Raw genomic sequence first — 16,573 nt, 5'->3', positions numbered from 1 at the left:
CCCGGCATTTTTATGTCGATAAAAATGCGCGTCTATAATTAATTAATTACGTACGATACGTAGGAAGGGACCGGGGCGCGTCTACATCACTGCTACGTTAATGGCGTCGCTTTTTTTTCCCCCCCGGTTCCCCTCTGCGTCACTCGGACGAACTTGGTTGCATTGTCTTGACGTCTTTGACGGAGCTGACGTTCCGTATGCGAGCTGTCGCGGGCTGTTCGTTCTCGAGTGGCGTCATTTAACGACAGACCGACCGAGATCGTTTGCGCGGAAAGTGCGAGTATGGGCCGCTACAGAAGGTAAGCGACACGACATGAATATATCGAGTGAACGAGTCGTCCGTTCCAGTCTAGTCAATCGGGAACGCTAAACGCTACCTGTTCTGTCCGCGTCGATGGGGAATATGGGAAACCACTTGCGTCGTGAAAGGCTGACCTTTCTGTCAGAAAAGTCAAATCTCCCTCGGTACTCCTGTAGGTTCTCATCCCGGCGGCACGTGCAACGTTTATTTACTGCCGAATGACTGTCCCGATCCGATTACTCCGACTTCTAACTCCTCAGTTGATGTTATTAAATGGAACTTGAGTATCTAATCTTAGGCTACAGTCCATTTGATGCTAGAGATGCCTTGAAGCGTTCTTCTTTTTTCTTCACTGAAAGAAAGGAGAAGAGGAATGCTTCAAAGGATTTGTAGCGTTGAGTGGATCGCAGCTATAATGTACAATTTATTTCAGTCGTAGTCGCGACAGAGACAGGCGACGCAGATCACGCACCCGTTCGCGGAGTAGATCTCCGCGCGACAGGCGAAGCTGGGGTGGCAGCGGAGGACGTGACAGACCATCCAGCAGTCGCAACAATCGCGGGCAACCAGGGGCAAATCTGAGGAAACCGCGATGGGACCTCAGCCGGCTGGAACCCTTCAAGAAGGACTTCTATATTCCTCACGACGCGGTGCAGAATCGAGATCCACGTGTCGTGGAGCAATACAGAGCCGAGAAGGAGATCACTCTTCGAGGCAAGAATATCCCGAATCCTGTCTTTGACTTCGACGAAGCAGGTTTTCCAGACTACGTCCTAAGAGAGATCAAGTAAGCGACGGTTGTTGTAAAGGATAAGTTTTTTTGGCGTCTCGTAATTTATAATTGCTGAGAGTTTTCTGAGCTATCTTTGTTTTGCATTGCAGGAGACAAGGCTTTAGCGAACCCACATCGATCCAAGCGCAAGGATGGCCTATCGCGCTGAGCGGTCGAGATATGGTGGGCATCGCGTCCACGGGATCTGGGAAAACGTTATCTTACATACTGCCTGCGATAGTTCATATCAATAGCCAGCCGAAATTAAGTCGCAAAGACGGACCTATCGCGTTAGTCCTGGCGCCTACGCGAGAGCTCGCCCAACAGATTCAGCAGGTTGCCGATGATTTTGGACATTCGTCGGGCATCAGGAACACCTGCCTGTACGGCGGAGCGCCAAAAGGCGCTCAGGCCCGGGATCTGGACGGCGGTGTAGAAATAGTCATCGCTACGCCCGGTAGATTACTAGATTTTCTCGAGTCCGGGAAGACAAATCTGAAAAGATGTACATATTTGGTGTTGGACGAAGCTGACAGGATGTTGGACATGGGATTTGAGCCGCAAATCAGAAAGATCATAGAACAAATCAGACCAGACAGGCAGACGCTGATGTGGTCAGCCACGTGGCCTAAGGAAGTAAAAAATTTAGCCGAAGATTTTCTTAAAGATTACGCTCAAATCAATGTTGGTTCTTTGCAACTTTCAGCAAATCATAACATATTGCAAATAATTGACGTATGTCAGGAATATGAAAAAGAGAATAAGTGAGTATGAGAGTTTCGAGTGGTTGTGGCTTGTTCGGTTATCGCTAGCAGTTATTAGCAATAATTAGCAAGTATCATCAAAGTACCAAAGAAAAAGCTATCATGTCACATTTTTATAGATTAAGTACTCTACTGAAAGAGATAATGGCAGAAAGTGAGAACAAGACCATAGTGTTTATTGAAACGAAGCGCAGAGTGGACGAGATAACGAGGAAAATGAAACGTGACGGTTGGCCAGCAGTTTGCATACACGGCGACAAGACACAGCAAGAACGAGATTGGGTTTTACAAGGTATTCTAAATTTTTTTTTCTTTTTCCAATAAAAACTTGACGATAAGCGCGCAGGTACATACTTATATCTAATTTGTAGATTTCAGATCAGGCAAAGCACCAATCCTCGTTGCTACAGACGTTGCTGCACGCGGTCTTGGTAAGTCATTCGAATTTTTCGATTATTCGCAACGATGTCGTGTACTATCAGTCAATTTTTTTCTGCAACACGGAAAACGAACTGGTTAATATTCACGGTATTAATTTTTCCCCAAATTATCAAATTTTTTTTCTCTTTTTTACAATGCTCTATTCTGACCGAAAAATTTAACTAATCTTGACTGCAATGTAATGTTCCGTTAAAAGCTGAAAGATATAAGCAAGTTTCAGATAACAAACGTTTCTCAAATCGCGAAGCTCTTAGAAGTATAATTTTGTCATATAAAGTTGAAATGTACCGGTATTAGTGGATGTTATATAGATTCTAATGACATTAGACAAGTCAAATCGCATATGTGCAGAGAATAACAGAAACCAAATGTTTCAACTCGAGTTGCGTAACGACTGACCTTGGCTTAACTTAATTTATATTCCATTTATTAAGTGCATTACGTGCGCAACGCAACGTCAATTACAACATACCTTACATTTAAGTCCAGGTTCTCCTCTTTCTACGCGAACGGGACATTACAATTTTAACGCGTTGTAAGCTTAAAGTCAGCAAGAATGTAGGAAAGGAATAGGGCAAGAGAAAAAAAGCAAAAAAAAGCATATTGAAGCAGGAGGATGGTTGGAGGTAACCATACAGCTAACGCGGTTGGATCTTTGTTTGTATTGCAGAGGCACATTGCGCGCAGGCCCACGCTGGGTAATGCAAAGCATGTCGGGGGTGCCCGCCGCCGCTCTTTGTTCGGTGGTGCACTGGTTTGCATTGTCTGCGCTGGCCGCGACGCCGTGCCTCTATCCGTCCGTCCGTCCGTCCGTCAATCGCGTGTGAAGGGCCAAGTCCGGGCCAAATCGGGATCTACTACTACTACTACTACTACTACTACTACTTTACCTACCTACCTACATACTGGATATCAGTCCTACTGCGCTGCGCCATCCGGGCTGGCTGGCCAGGTCGTTGTTGCCAGAATAGAGTCCCCTGCGCTGGCACGCTCAAGCTAATCAGACAACCAACAACGTTGGTCCGTTGAGGCGGTGGCATGTGATAGCAGATATGCCAGAGCCTCTCTTAGCGCGCCCTGCGCCCTGCGCCCTGCGCCTGTAGCGACAGAGTGGCGGAGGCAGTAGCTGGAGCGAGCGCAAATAGCCAGGCCCTGCCCGTACGTTGCTAGCGAAACACTCGCCCACTGCCTAATATTTTAGTAATACATAGTTCAAATTTGATTAATTGACATATACATATATACACGTCCATACACACACGCATACACAGACACACATATCACACACATCGGTATACGCGTATATATAATGTATACATGGATCTATCTCTGCTCGTGGAATTATTACTAATTTGTTATTTATGAGTAATGTTTGTCAAAACGAAGCTAATCAACCGTCTATATGTATACGTATATATGCGTGTATAAATGCGTTACATTTCACAAACCTACCACTTTAAACTGTATGCATTTTCTGATCCTCTTTCCTTCTAGTCCTTGTGATAATCATACATCAGTCGCATTTTGTCATACTAACTATTGTATCATCACGTGAACTTGTTATACAACGATTCTGGTCTTTTTTCTACTTACCGATCGCCCACATTGCGAAAAAAGACTCTAAACATATCTCATTTTTTATTTTTTTAACACGCAATAAAATAAGAATTTTTTGCGATATTTGGGAGAGAAAGATCAGGATTGTTCTCGGTTCAACGATTTGTTTTTGTTTCTCGTTCTCGCGTACGTTGCTCTAAACGCTCTATAAATAAATATGCGTAGAACATATTACTTATTATTAAATGATGAAAAAAGAAATATTATACCGAGAAATTGCTTTTTAATAGAATTCTTTATGTCAAGAATTTCTTTTTTGAATCATTAGCACAAAAAGATAAGCGACGTGACAGCTCGGATCATTAGCTTCTCGGAGAACGTATTGAACGTTATAATTTAATATATCGTCCGGTAATATTTCATTCATACTCGACTCGCGGTGTTTCACAATCCTTGCGACACTACTACTTTCTTAACCCATGTCTGTCCTGAACGCTGGAACCCTGCGAAGATCCGGCTGGTCTAATGCCAACTCTTAATTTCAGACGTTGAAGACGTCAAGTTTGTCATCAATTTTGACTACCCCTCCTGTTCCGAGGATTACGTCCATCGTATCGGCCGTACCGGTCGCCGACAAAAGACCGGCACGGCGTATACCTTCTTCACGCCTAACAACGCCAACAAGGCCAACGATCTGATACAAGTGCTGAAAGAAGCGAATCAAGTGATAAACCCAAAGCTGCTGGAGCTCGCCGACAATAAATCTGGCGGTTATGGCAGAAACAGAGGTACCTCTAAAACGATTGCTAAAAGACTGTTTATTCGTGTAGGTTTATTCGTGTAAGGATCGGTTGGATCGGTATTTGACAGGTGGAAGAAATCGATGGCGATCGCGAGGCGGTGGTGGAGGAGGAGGTGGAGGTGGTGGTGGTGGTGGTGGTGGTGGAGGCCGTAATGGAAAAGAGCGCAGCTACTCGCGGAGCAGAAGTCGAAGCTACAGCAGAGAACGCAACGGCCGCAGCAGTCGACGAAGCTACAGCCGCAGCTACTCGCGGAGTCGTAGCCCCGTCAGCAATCGTAATGGTAAATCGTTATGCTATCCGAAGAACTGTTGACCCCCGCGGGAAGACCGATACTAACGAGAAATCGTTTCTCCTCAGAAGTTATCGGCAAGAGTTATTGGAGTAGCGAGAGATGATCTTCCAGCGGCTAAAGAATGTGTGTTGCAACACAGGTAATTTTTTTTTCTTTTTTTTTTACCTCCGACAAAAACGGTACAAGTTGCAATGAACTGTTTCAACGAGACATTTCTCTATTCGCGAGAAACGACACCTTAACGGCTGCCGAATTCGATGGAACGCGCTACTATTTATAGGTCATCCTTCTTGTGTACAGCTTTCAGTCTGCACTCAATGCGCACCGCGTGTATTCCGTCCAATTCGGCAGCCGGACACTCATCGTGCGCGATACAATCGATAGTATTGCTGACCATGTTTACACGAATTTCTAATGTCAGCTATTTTATGTAAAACAAATTTTCTAACGCGGGCGCGCATGCAAGGATACTGAAACGTGCTCGAACAGAGATTTACCGTGTATTTGCTAGTGATAGAAGTGATAAAATGTGCTATCATATCTTTTATTTCCTTTTGCATCCCCATGCTGCATCTGATTTCTTCCTTTTCAAGTGTTATCAATATACACCGGTATATAGATTAGGTAATGCAAATCCATTACGGCGCGAACTACAGTTTATACATTTTTATAATGCTAATCCTCACACGCTCGCACGACAGTAAGAAAGGGCTAGGTTGATGTGAGCGAATGTATAAATTTAATCATGCAAACTAAAACTTCCAGTGTGTAACGGTGTTTAATCAGTACGTATCTATAGATCATAATAAATTATAAATGTCTAGCGCGCGCTTATATTTGTAATTCATCCGTCTGTATCTAGGCAATTACGACAAATGATAGTACCACTCGATGTACAGTATTTCAACGACGTGATAAATAAATTCATAAATGTCTACACTATCTCGTATTCTAATATCTTGTATAATATCACGCTTCTATGAGACTTGCTCGACTCTTCTGACAATCATGTTGCATCAGTAATCACTTACCTGTAATAAACTTGGCGACGATATCTGTAAATTGTACGCACTTTGTCATTTAGCAAAAGAATAAGTCGTTCGTACAAAAAGGTAGCTTATGGTCGCGTGTTTCGTTAATCATCGCTAGAATCTTTATATGGGAAAGTGACAACCAAAGTGATTCACGTGTAGGATCAGTTTTTTTTTCGCCTGTTCTGTTTAATTTAATTTTTATCTTAATTACAGTGGTAGTACTTAAAGATCTTATGGTAATTTTAGAATACCGAATTCCGTTTATCCTCTCAATCCGGTTATTCTTCGTGCGTCAATCTCGTTTGGTTCGCTTTGCGGATGGCCGATACTTTACAGCCACGTGAAGTATTTGACGACAGGAATGATTATTTTATTACTCGACCAATATATAAGATGTACACCGGCGTAATTGACGATCTAATAAGTTCACGTGTGGAAAGATTCCCTCTTTTCTTTCGTCCTTTTTTTTCCTTTTTCTTTTTTATCGGACTATGTGCCACGATACAAATTTATGTTACACATCTTGAAATATAGTGCGCTTAAATGCACTCACGAATCACAAACATGCAATATCTTTCTTATACGTTCTCGAGGCGCGTGCTCGCTCGAGTCGATTGTTCCGCCGCTTTCGCCGGCGGAGGACAATCTTTTTTTTTTACGATTATTGTGGACAACGTACAATATCCGCTCGTCGATACTTATCCGGGGCGAGCGTGGTTTTTAAGGAATTAATCGAGACGGGGAGCTAGAGGCGAGCGACGTCGAACGATCGCGATTACGAGAAGGTCCTTTCGCAGCCTCGACCGCAACTCCGGATAGCACGTTCGAATTGATTAAAAGGACACAGTAAGTTTCCAAGATATTCTATTAGTCGCATCGTATTTCAGTAAATTTATTATAATTCAATGTAAAAACCCAGACAGCACCATGTCCAAAATCGGGACATAAGACGTCTTTTCGACGTCTTTTAGCCATCTTTTAGTAAGACGTCTTATGTCCCGCTTTTGGACAAGTGTGCCGTATGGGAATTTACCGTGACTGTCAATTTCAGAATGCTGGACGATTCGTGTCCAAAGGATATATGCGAAAAAAATTCTGGCCGAGGCCGCTCGCGGATCCGTTCGCGATTATAAGAAAACGGCACACCGCCCGATCTTCTAATCGTAGATAACGTTAAGATCGAAGTACGATTTTCTCATCGGGCTGTATCCTCGCGATGCAACGTGCCGCGGATAAACGCGATTTCCTCGCGGGACACGCACGGATATTCGTATATGTGTGCACATACGCGTGTAACAAGCTCCTCGCATGAGTTGGGGTTTAAAGGAGGGATTTATTTTTTTTTTTTACAGGGCTCAGCATGCTTCGTTCACATATATTACAACGTACGCATATAACAATAACATTAAAACCCTTTTAGGTGTGTCTTCGGACGTGGGAGAGAGAGCTATGGCGCGCTTATAATTATATCCGCGATACAACAGGATCGTACTTTGTGTGCGTGCGAGGGTCATATATTCATGTGTATGTTGTATAAGTTTTTTGCGTGTATCCGTGTCTACGGCGAGACACTTGTGTGTTTCTTGGTGTGCGGATCGATCTCGCTTGGACCGAAGTGACTCCAAGCAAGCAAGGTGACGAGTGTGAGGGTGAGAGTGAAAATTTTACACGGTCGTCCTTAACTTCCGGTCACCGCGTATCCCCCTCAGTGGAACTTCCGATCTCCACTTCGAAATCTTTCATCTCTTTTTTTTCTTCTCAGCGTTACGACGCTGGAACTGAGGAGGGTACTGTCGGTGACACGTGTGCTTGCGCGTGCGTGCAGCAGATTCGATGAAATCTATAATTAAACGTCAGTCAATTGTCCAGCAGCCGCTAAAGTAGTAGCCTCGTCTTCAAGACCAAGGAGCAGCGGCTTCTCGAAGAGGGGAAGCGAATCGGTGGTAGACGAGACAACACGTGTGGGAAGCAGTTCTCGGTCGCAAATCAAAACACGCAAATCGAGAGTCGAATCTTTCATTTTCAACACAAACCACGTAACGCAAGCTAAACGCAACTCGGGAAGAAAGAAGGCTCTCGGAGAAAGATGTTTCTCCTCGCTTGTTACAACTTTATAGTTGCGATGTGTCAAGAGATCTCGTGGTCTTACGCGCAAAACGATATATAATCTCTCGATCGTCTTCTCTCGTGACTCCTCGCGTGAGTAGAAACGAAGCGAAATACCCTCGGAATAGGATACGCGCTTGTCGTCGAAATCGTTCTCAAGAATGGTGCGAGAGGTTTCACGCGGATCATCCTATTAGCGATCCCTAGTAGCCCTGCGAGAGATTTCGCAGCTATTTAAGTCTTAATTCGGACCGTGCGATGCATCGGATGAACTTCGCTAATGTAGACGCGTGTGTGCGCGCGCGCGGACACGCTATCGAGAGGCTCGTTCAACGCATCTTCGCGCGCCACGATTCACTATACGTATACAGTCGACGAGGCGCAAGGACAGATCTATTCGCCGATCTCTACGTGTAATTTGTTTCGCAAATACTGGCTTTGTGTCCCTTTAAGTCTCTCACGTAGACACATACGGAGAGACATCCCTAAATATATATGGTGTCGCACCCATGGAAGCTTCGCGCGAAAGCCGATAATACCGGGTGTTTACGCGCAAATCACGACGTGTCCACGCGTACTATATCCAAACCATGCATACACACACGTAGACACGGTACAAATAGACACGGAGTAGAATACGAAATGACTCAAACGGGAAAATGAGAAAACGAAGATGACCATCGTCCATCTGTCTACGCTCTACGCTATACATCTACGATCTGATTATTCCATTCAAGAATATTTGAATCGGTGTGAAGATTGAGTGTCCCTTCCGATTATTGCTAACACGATGCTCGTGATAATACTGTTGTACATGGTTATTGTTCGTCTACTTGGATTACAATACTGGTTCGGATACCTTACGCATAGACGCGCACCGGCAAATCGTTCCTGATTCTATAATGTATACATCCGAATCTACGCAAACCTGTCAGCCCTCTTCTCGGGCCGGGATTGCGAGAGGGATTGGAGAATCTGGAGAACTTGACGAGTCACGGGTCGAGAGATTACAATGTGCACTTGTTCGATTCTGTTCGATCTCACACCAATGCTCAATGTTGAATTTCCAGGAAAATCAATATCGCTCGGTACCACGACGTGTACTACTATTGCTCTACGGTGGGAGAATAATCTCCTCTCCCGAAAAGGTCAAAGAGAAACAGATCCGTGCAGGTGTATCTCGAATGCCGGGATCTCCTGAATAAAAAATAATTCTTACTCGCTAGTATGACTCGATCTTCATCCCTCCGGGACTTAGAGAAGTCTGCCTAATAATGCTGATACTCGAATAATCTCATTTGTGAATCGTGACGTAAATATAAACTCGTTACCCTCGCAGCTTAATATCCCCTATACCTTTACGGTAATATTTTCGAAAAGTGCGGCGATTCGTTATAAAAAAAACACATTCACCGTGAATGACACTTATAGTTGCATTTAGAACGATTAACGGTTTTCGTTAAGGACACGTTCCGTTCCTGTTCGCGCTTCATGGAACCAGGAAGGCTTGTTGTACCCGCGGAGACAGATTCACTTCTCGCTATAAAAGCGGATCTCAGAACGACGAAATCGATTTATCAGTTTATCGTGTCGACCTGATGGAATGTAATCTTACGGATCGTATTTATTTATTATTATTTTTATAGAAAGAAGTGACTTATTCGCCTGTTCCTAGGTACAACACGCGGTCCTACGGAAACGCGAGATGCTCGCCGATGTCACGGGCGGATTGTCGAACCCGCGAAATTCTCGCTTCTTACGCACGCGCTATGTCATCGGTTGTACGAAGTAAAAGAAAAATACGACGACAAACGGGGAAGAACGGGGGTGCGATCGGGCACGTCTCGCAACGACGAAACTCACCCCCTCATCGGAGCCATTCGTCGGAGGCGGAAATTACCTTCCCGACGATTTCCCAGATTCAAAATCGGAGACGCGACGCGTCATTTGCCTTGATCGTGCACCCCTCACTCTTCGTTATTCACCACCACCAGACGCAGAGCCGGGGGTGTGTTTTCGTCGAGTTCTGCCGTTGCCGGCAAACGCCGGTGCGTTGTTTCTGTGTTGTCTCTCGCTTAGGCGTAGCGTCTCCCGTCGTGTTTCAAAAAATACAATCGTCCGCACCGCTTTCTCTTTTTTTTCGTTTTTTCCTTTCTCTCTCTCTCTCTCTCTCTCTCTCTCTCTCTCTCTCTCTCTCTCTCTCTCTCTCTCTCTCTCTCTCTCTCTCTCTCTCTCTCTCTCTCTCTCTCTCTCTTTGTAATTACGTTCTGCGTGTCTTCGTCGTCTCCTCTACCTTCCATCTGCGAGGTCGACGACACCGCAGCTCCTCGACGGACTGGTCGACGGGTAAATTTCCGGGTGCGGCGTCGCCGATCTCTTCTGAGCAATATACGTGGGAGAGCCCCGTGCCGACGCGTCGCCGAGTTCTCCCCGGGCGAACGCCGCCCCGGGGCAGCGGAAACAGGAAATACGTTGTACGCGGTATGCGCACGACGCGACCGCTTCGCCGATACTTCGTATCGCGAGCCCGCGATCGCCCTCGGCTCGCACCCGCGTCTGGGTCAATCTTCATCCGGACTCCGGATCATCTTCGCGAGAAAGGAAACCTGCGCTAGATTTACATCCTTCGTTCTTTCACTGCTTATCTCCAAATTCGCCTAAGACTTCGAATCTTTGTTCGTGATTTACGTCAAATAATCGCTTCCACGAGCATTAATTCGTTTTCTTCGCGAAAAGAAAGGCTGCCCGGATAAGAATTGAGCCTAGCGATACCAAGACATCTTGTATCAGTGGTGGAAAAGCAGGGGGATGCTTCTCTAAAATCCACTGATATAATTAAATTACAATGGCGAGTCCTTTTGTCTCTCCATTTTATATCTCGCGACAGAACTATTTCCTGTGTGCGACACTTTCCTTTTAAATTGTATGGGATAAATAAAAAAATACAATAAGATTATTCAATGCCTCTGAGGCTCCGGTCGCGTCGCTTGGTACCGCTAGGATTGATAAACCCGCCAGCTCATACCAACAGGCTGTCATATACACCCGGAAGATCATCGGAATATTCGGCACCTTTCTAGATATATAATTTCCAATATTCTTTTTTCAGTCTCGAACATTCCGCGGTCGATCTTCGTGTGCATCTGATGTAGCCTTAAGAAAGGATAACGCGCGACACAGCGAGACCATAGCCGATCATTTCGTATTCTTTAAACAACGAAAAATCTCGCGTAAATGCTCACCCTCATGCGCTAGTGACTAGTCGATGCGATTACCCGTCTCGCGTGGAAATCGAAGCGAACGACGTCTCGACGTGTCGCGCGTTATCTCACCCCGTTTTACAGTAATGTTTGTTACCGGATCCGGCGAACTGTCCGACATTAATTTCGCAACGACGGACGCGTCCGCGGTCCGACGACGCGCGATCTCGCGCAACATAGATATAGATATACTTATAAACTTTACGCTTTTTTTTCTCTTTAATTGTTAACAGGCCGTGGCTATACAGGGCCCACTACGCTTTCAGTTCAGTCTGTGGCACGCGGTCTTCCGAGCGGATCATGAGGTACGATGTGCATGTATGCATGCGTATGTATGTGTGTATGTACGTATGTGTACGTTGTGTGAGATATAGTACGCACGACGTTATATGTTATCGTCCTCATCAATTCGACCGTCGCGAGATGTCTACCGAACGTCGCTAATATCCTCGTTGTCGCCTTAACTGATCCTCTTCTTGGAATATTCCCATTTCGGGCGCGGGCAATGGAGGAATCTTCTTGTCGAAGTGCTTCTGGTCGGTCCTCGTCGAATAAACGCGATCTAATTTGCAGTATCGTTGATGTTATAACGTACTAACTTACGATCGGAGCTTGTATAAAATTTGCCTCGGTGTTTCTTCAAGGATTTCTCCGACTTGACAGATCGCACTCGGCTTGGCTTCGTACACGTGTGATTCTGGCTCCGTATACGCTTTTCGCCTCTTTAATTCCTCTCTATGCCCTCGTCGTCACCGTAAATCAGATAAGTAGACCAGTACATGCAATTGAAGAAAGCAAACGCGAGGGGGAAGCCAATACGCGAGATGATGTCGATCTTCGCGCTGCCTTGAGCATTACAGGTGCACAATTTCCGCCGCAGGCGTTCCCAGCAGCGCGTTTGCGACGGCACCGTCGCCGACGTGAGCGTCGGTGCCGCGATCGGCGGCGAGGGCGTCGCGGCGCGCGACATGGTGCGCGACGGCGTGCCCAGGGGCGACGCCGTGGAGGCCGGCGAGGGCCATCGCGATGGCGACGGCGACGACCTCGTCGAACTCCTGCGCGAGTGGTGTCGCGATGCCCTCATCGGCGAGCACCGGCCGGCGACGCAATCTTCATCGTTCAACAGCGAGAAAGACGGCGACGGCGAACGATTCGGATGATAACGCTGATGACGATGATGTAACTGATGAGGGTAGTGATGGTGCTGTTGCTGCTGATGATGGTCCTGCTGATACATACGCGGCAACGAATGATGCTGCGTCTTCGACGGATTGCCGCCGGTACGATGAGGCTGCTGTCGCTGTTGATGATAAAAATGATTATGTTGATGATTGTGTTGATGATGATGATTCTGAGGATGATGGTACAGTTGTCGTTGGCGAGGACGCGAACGTTGTTGTTGCGGCGGTCGTGTCTGTTGGAATTGCTGAGGATGGCCGCGAGCCACTTCCCTTGTTGATCCGAGCGCCTCCTCCTCATGATTTACTCGTCCCCCTCTTCCTCCCGAAACAGGTACGTGGACCAGTACGCGAGGTTGAAGAAAGCGAATACGATTGGGAAGAAGATCCGTGAAATGACGTCGATGCGCTTGGACCTCGTCGGGAACTTGGACAGCCACGACCTGCAGCAGTTTTTTTTCCGTGGTTGCATATGTATTTCGCACTGCTGCAATTTATCCAACGACATGGAATCCTCCGGGTGTCGGACCAGAGGCTTCTGAAAGAATTCGTTTGATATTGATCCATTAATCTCTCGCGCATCTCAACTCTGTGCTCCTTAAATTCAAACAATTTTGATCCGTAATCGAGAGAATTTCGAATCCTTCCTTTTTTGCCGAATGAGAGACTAACTCCGTAATCTCAGTTTCATTTAGAACAAGCGTCTAGACAAATCTCTTCTTTTAATACACAAAAACTCGGAATTTCTAATTGCAATTCTTCGAACGCTTCCGGAAGAATTCAACAAGAAAGTGGCTATCTCGAAAATATCTTAAACGCGCGTCCGGAGGACGGATAAACGCTCAAGGAATGTCATATCCTCGGTATACTGACCATAGCAAAGTTGGCGGATCCATCCGGCTCGAGCAGTTCCGAGGATGGATCGATCGACGACGAATGTTCCATCTCGCTCGGCGGGAACTGCTTTTTTATGTTATCGCTGTGCATGTCGCTACGCGACGCGTAGTTGACCAGCGCGAATTCGAGCAGTGCGCCGAATACGAAAGTCAAGCACACCCCCGTCCAGACGTCGATAGCCTTTGTGTAGGAGACCGGTGGCAGTGAGGCGTTTATCCCCGATGTCTGCGTGGCCATCGTCAGTAGTGTCGTAACGCCTGAATGGGAGAAAGACTTTGTAGGTCCTCATAATTAACAAGAAGAACCAATAAACGCAATTAACGACCGTCCGTAAAACGCGTAATCAAAATTTCCCCTCTTTTTCTTTATAGGATCGTTAAACGTTACATTACTGCCGTTTAAACGTTGCAAACTGCTGTTTAAACGACAGTTCGTAGCAATGCACGCAGTTCTTCGTATTTTACTTTTAAGACAGATTTAAAAACAGATTTTACCAGTAAGATTTACTCGTTTTATGAATAGTATTATCAATTTTCCTTGCTTCTGCGTACAAATTTGCAGTAGACTGCGCACACTTTAAAAAGTCTACTTCAATCTCTATCTCGTGATAATCCTATTTCGCTCCTCGTTACAATAATCTAATATTGCAATTTCAAATTTGTTACTATCAAAGATTTCGTTAATAAAATAAATTATAATTATTCCGAGTTAACAATTATATGCCTGACACGTCACTCTTTTGCGCTTTATAGATAATAATTTGTACCTAGTGACACCCGGGCAGGCACGGCGCTCTGATCCAGCCAGAAAGACACCCAGGACACGATAACGAGCATGCAGCACGGGATGTAGATTTGAATGAGATAGTAACTGAATTCCCTCTTGAACAGCAGGTCCACTTTCAAGCAACTGTACTCTCCTGTGTATTTTTTTAATTTCATCGTCAGAATCATTAGATTATACGAGCGCAGGTTTTTCTTCTCGACGCGAGAGTCTTCCCACTTACCGGTGTTCGTCTTGCTATTGCAGTAGTCCGTGAGGAATTTCTCGAGGGTGAACCGGGGTAGATGTAAATTCTTGACCACTTGAACGGGGTCGCCTTCCTTCCAGAGAAAGACCAAATCGTCCGTCGTCCATCCGTCTGTCGGGGTGGACGAAGGTGCGGTTATTATTGGACGAGCGATTATCTCCGTTAACGTTTAACGAATAACAAACACACACACACACACACACTTATTAGCGAAGCTAAGTCGAGCTAAATAGGGCGGAAAACGAGGTTTTCCGAGTCGTCGAGTCTACTTACAACTGGCCATACGAAGTGAGCAAATTTGTCGATCCAGGGGATACAGTTTCAAATTCATGGGACACGAGAGCGTCAAGGATATCCTGCGCCAGGGAGAAGAAAAACAGCGATGGTTTATACAATGCCGATGGAAGTAAGAACCCAATTCGCAATGTAACGAACGCGCGCGCGCGTGTGTTTGGCCATCCCGCACGGTACACAGGATAGGATCTCCGCTGTATGTACATTAGCGAAGCGAAATTTCGCGACGTTTGATTATCACGAGGGTGAAACGCGAGCGCGCATTCCCCCTCTGTATATCGAGATTGCGCGATTTTAACGAGAAAAAAAACGACAACGAAGAAAAAGTGACACCTCAACGATTCTTCGTTAAAAAGTTGCGCAATCTCGCTGATTAGGCTGACTCCGCGCGTTCGCCGGACGCCGATTATACTCATAACGCCGGTATACTCACCGTATGCTATAAAGAACCGAGCCATTCGGGAAAATTCGTATGTATACGTTGGGCATAATGATATTGTGGAAGTGGCCCTCCTTCTCGTTCGAGAAGAACAGATCCGGCATCCAGACGCGACTAGCTTCCGTCAGGGTTAAATATTTAAGTCGACCTGTAACGTTCAACGAACAGTGGGAATACCACCCCGTGAAAAATCGGCGTGCGTTAACGAATACGGTATCGCTCGTTAGCGTTCATTCAGTAAGCAGAAAGGATAAGAGCGGTAATTTGCGAAAAGGGAGATAAAAATAGCCGCTATTAAATTTGCGTAACGAGACCGGGGCGCGCGCGCGCGCGCGCGAATAAAATGTTACGACTCGCCCTTTGCAGCGCGATGTAACTGCAATATGAAAAAAAAGATACACACATATATGTATATATACGTATAAATGCCCTTTGTGCGCCCGAATTTCTCGTGTTGACCGCAGGTTATCGGATTGTGTGTGATATTATTGCGTAAAAGATACTCTGACATTTATATCGAAAATAAAGGAAGGATATGAGCTTTGATCAGATTTTTTGATTTTTCCATCGCAACCTACAGAGAATATATTCCCGCCTTTTTTAAAACTATTATTCTCGTGTTCACACGGCGGTACCGTACACGCATCGCATGACCGCTATATTACTGTTGTTCCTATTTTATCGCATCGTGACTTTTATCGGCGTCGAAACATCGATACCAGAGAGAGCGTGGAAATACAAACTGAAAACATGTATGAAATGTTATTTGTGAACTTTTACGTACCTCCGAAGTCATTAAACCGTAATCTCTCATCCAACCATTGTTCCCGAAATGTTAATTGTACGGAGTATTCCTGGAGAGAAGAAGAATAAATTGCGATTATAAACAGTGTCATCGCGCGTTACGGCGGCGAGTAATGTAACGAGTTATTCCTTTCTCTTCTCAGTGAACGATAGTCCCTCTAATTATAAAGTTTCGGAAGAAACGCAAAGAAGAACGTGCGTAACGAAATAAAAGAAAAACAGAAGCTAAAATCCATCTCGAATCAGATAGTACTCATAATGGCAATGTATAGTCTTTGTGAAGAATGAAGAAAATAGCTTCTCTTCGCGTAAATGATAGCTTTGCATTTAACGAGGAGTTGTAATTATAATTACAATTGCATTTTTAATTCAGTAATTACTATTCTCGGGAACGAGTTCCGGTATCTGCGATAATATTTCAGCGCGACGGAATCTAATAAAAACACAAAGAAACTTGAATAAAAGAATTTATTTTATATCATGTAATCTTTTTCCCCTCCTCTTTATATATGTACTCGATAAAAATCTCGCATCTATAAAAAAGCGATTATTCACACGTCTCGTAACAAAGAGAATTTCCTTCTATCTATAATATTGTCGC

At 45.2% G+C, this 16,573-nt stretch overlaps 2 protein-coding genes across 16 annotated transcripts in view; one reads left to right on the top strand and one right to left on the bottom strand.

The window, feature by feature from the left end:
- The first annotated feature begins 124 nt into the window (after positions 1 to 124).
- On the top strand, positions 125 to 5,872 carry LOC139772627 (probable ATP-dependent RNA helicase DDX17). Of its 2 annotated transcripts, none has more exons than XM_071706451.1 (8): positions 125 to 299; positions 735 to 1,088; positions 1,184 to 1,837; positions 1,957 to 2,129; positions 2,209 to 2,268; positions 4,381 to 4,623; positions 4,706 to 4,918; positions 4,999 to 5,872. In XM_071706451.1, the coding sequence occupies exons 1-8, from the start codon at positions 283 to 285 to the stop codon at positions 5,031 to 5,033; spliced, it is 1,749 nt and encodes a 582-aa protein (XP_071562552.1). In that variant the 5' UTR covers positions 125 to 282; the 3' UTR covers positions 5,034 to 5,872. The 2 variants fall into 2 exon arrangements, with proteins under 2 accessions (XP_071562552.1, XP_071562551.1); XM_071706450.1 differs by having other exon boundaries at positions 129 to 299; positions 4,996 to 5,872.
- Positions 5,873 to 6,112: 240 nt separating this feature from the next.
- The window catches only part of Gluclalpha (glycine receptor alpha 1), a 66,183-nt gene continuing 55,722 nt past the window's right edge, over positions 6,113 to 16,573 (bottom strand). For 12 of the 14 annotated variants that reach the window (XM_071706468.1, XM_071706466.1, XM_071706467.1 and 9 more), the window contains 7 exons: positions 15,953 to 16,022; positions 15,163 to 15,316; positions 14,709 to 14,791; positions 14,412 to 14,546; positions 14,172 to 14,324; positions 13,382 to 13,662; positions 12,660 to 13,046 (listed from right to left, as the gene is read on the bottom strand). In XM_071706468.1, the coding sequence (XP_071562569.1) occupies positions 12,813 to 13,046; positions 13,382 to 13,662; positions 14,172 to 14,324; positions 14,412 to 14,546; positions 14,709 to 14,791; positions 15,163 to 15,316; positions 15,953 to 16,022 (1,110 nt within the window). In that variant the 3' untranslated portion in view covers positions 12,660 to 12,812. Of the gene's footprint in view, positions 12,631 to 12,659; positions 13,047 to 13,381; positions 13,663 to 14,171; positions 14,325 to 14,411; positions 14,547 to 14,708; positions 14,792 to 15,162; positions 15,317 to 15,952; positions 16,023 to 16,573 lie in introns of those variants that run through there. The other 2 variants (XM_071706475.1, XM_071706465.1) reach the window with 2 other exon arrangements.

Source organism: Temnothorax nylanderi, unplaced genomic scaffold (assembly GCF_030848795.1).
Source record: "Temnothorax nylanderi isolate EJ_2023f unplaced genomic scaffold, tnyl_v1.0 TNYL_tig0052_pilon, whole genome shotgun sequence".
Lineage (NCBI taxonomy): Eukaryota > Metazoa > Arthropoda > Insecta > Hymenoptera > Formicidae > Temnothorax > Temnothorax nylanderi.
This window is presented reverse-complemented; position numbering and strand designations above follow the sequence as displayed.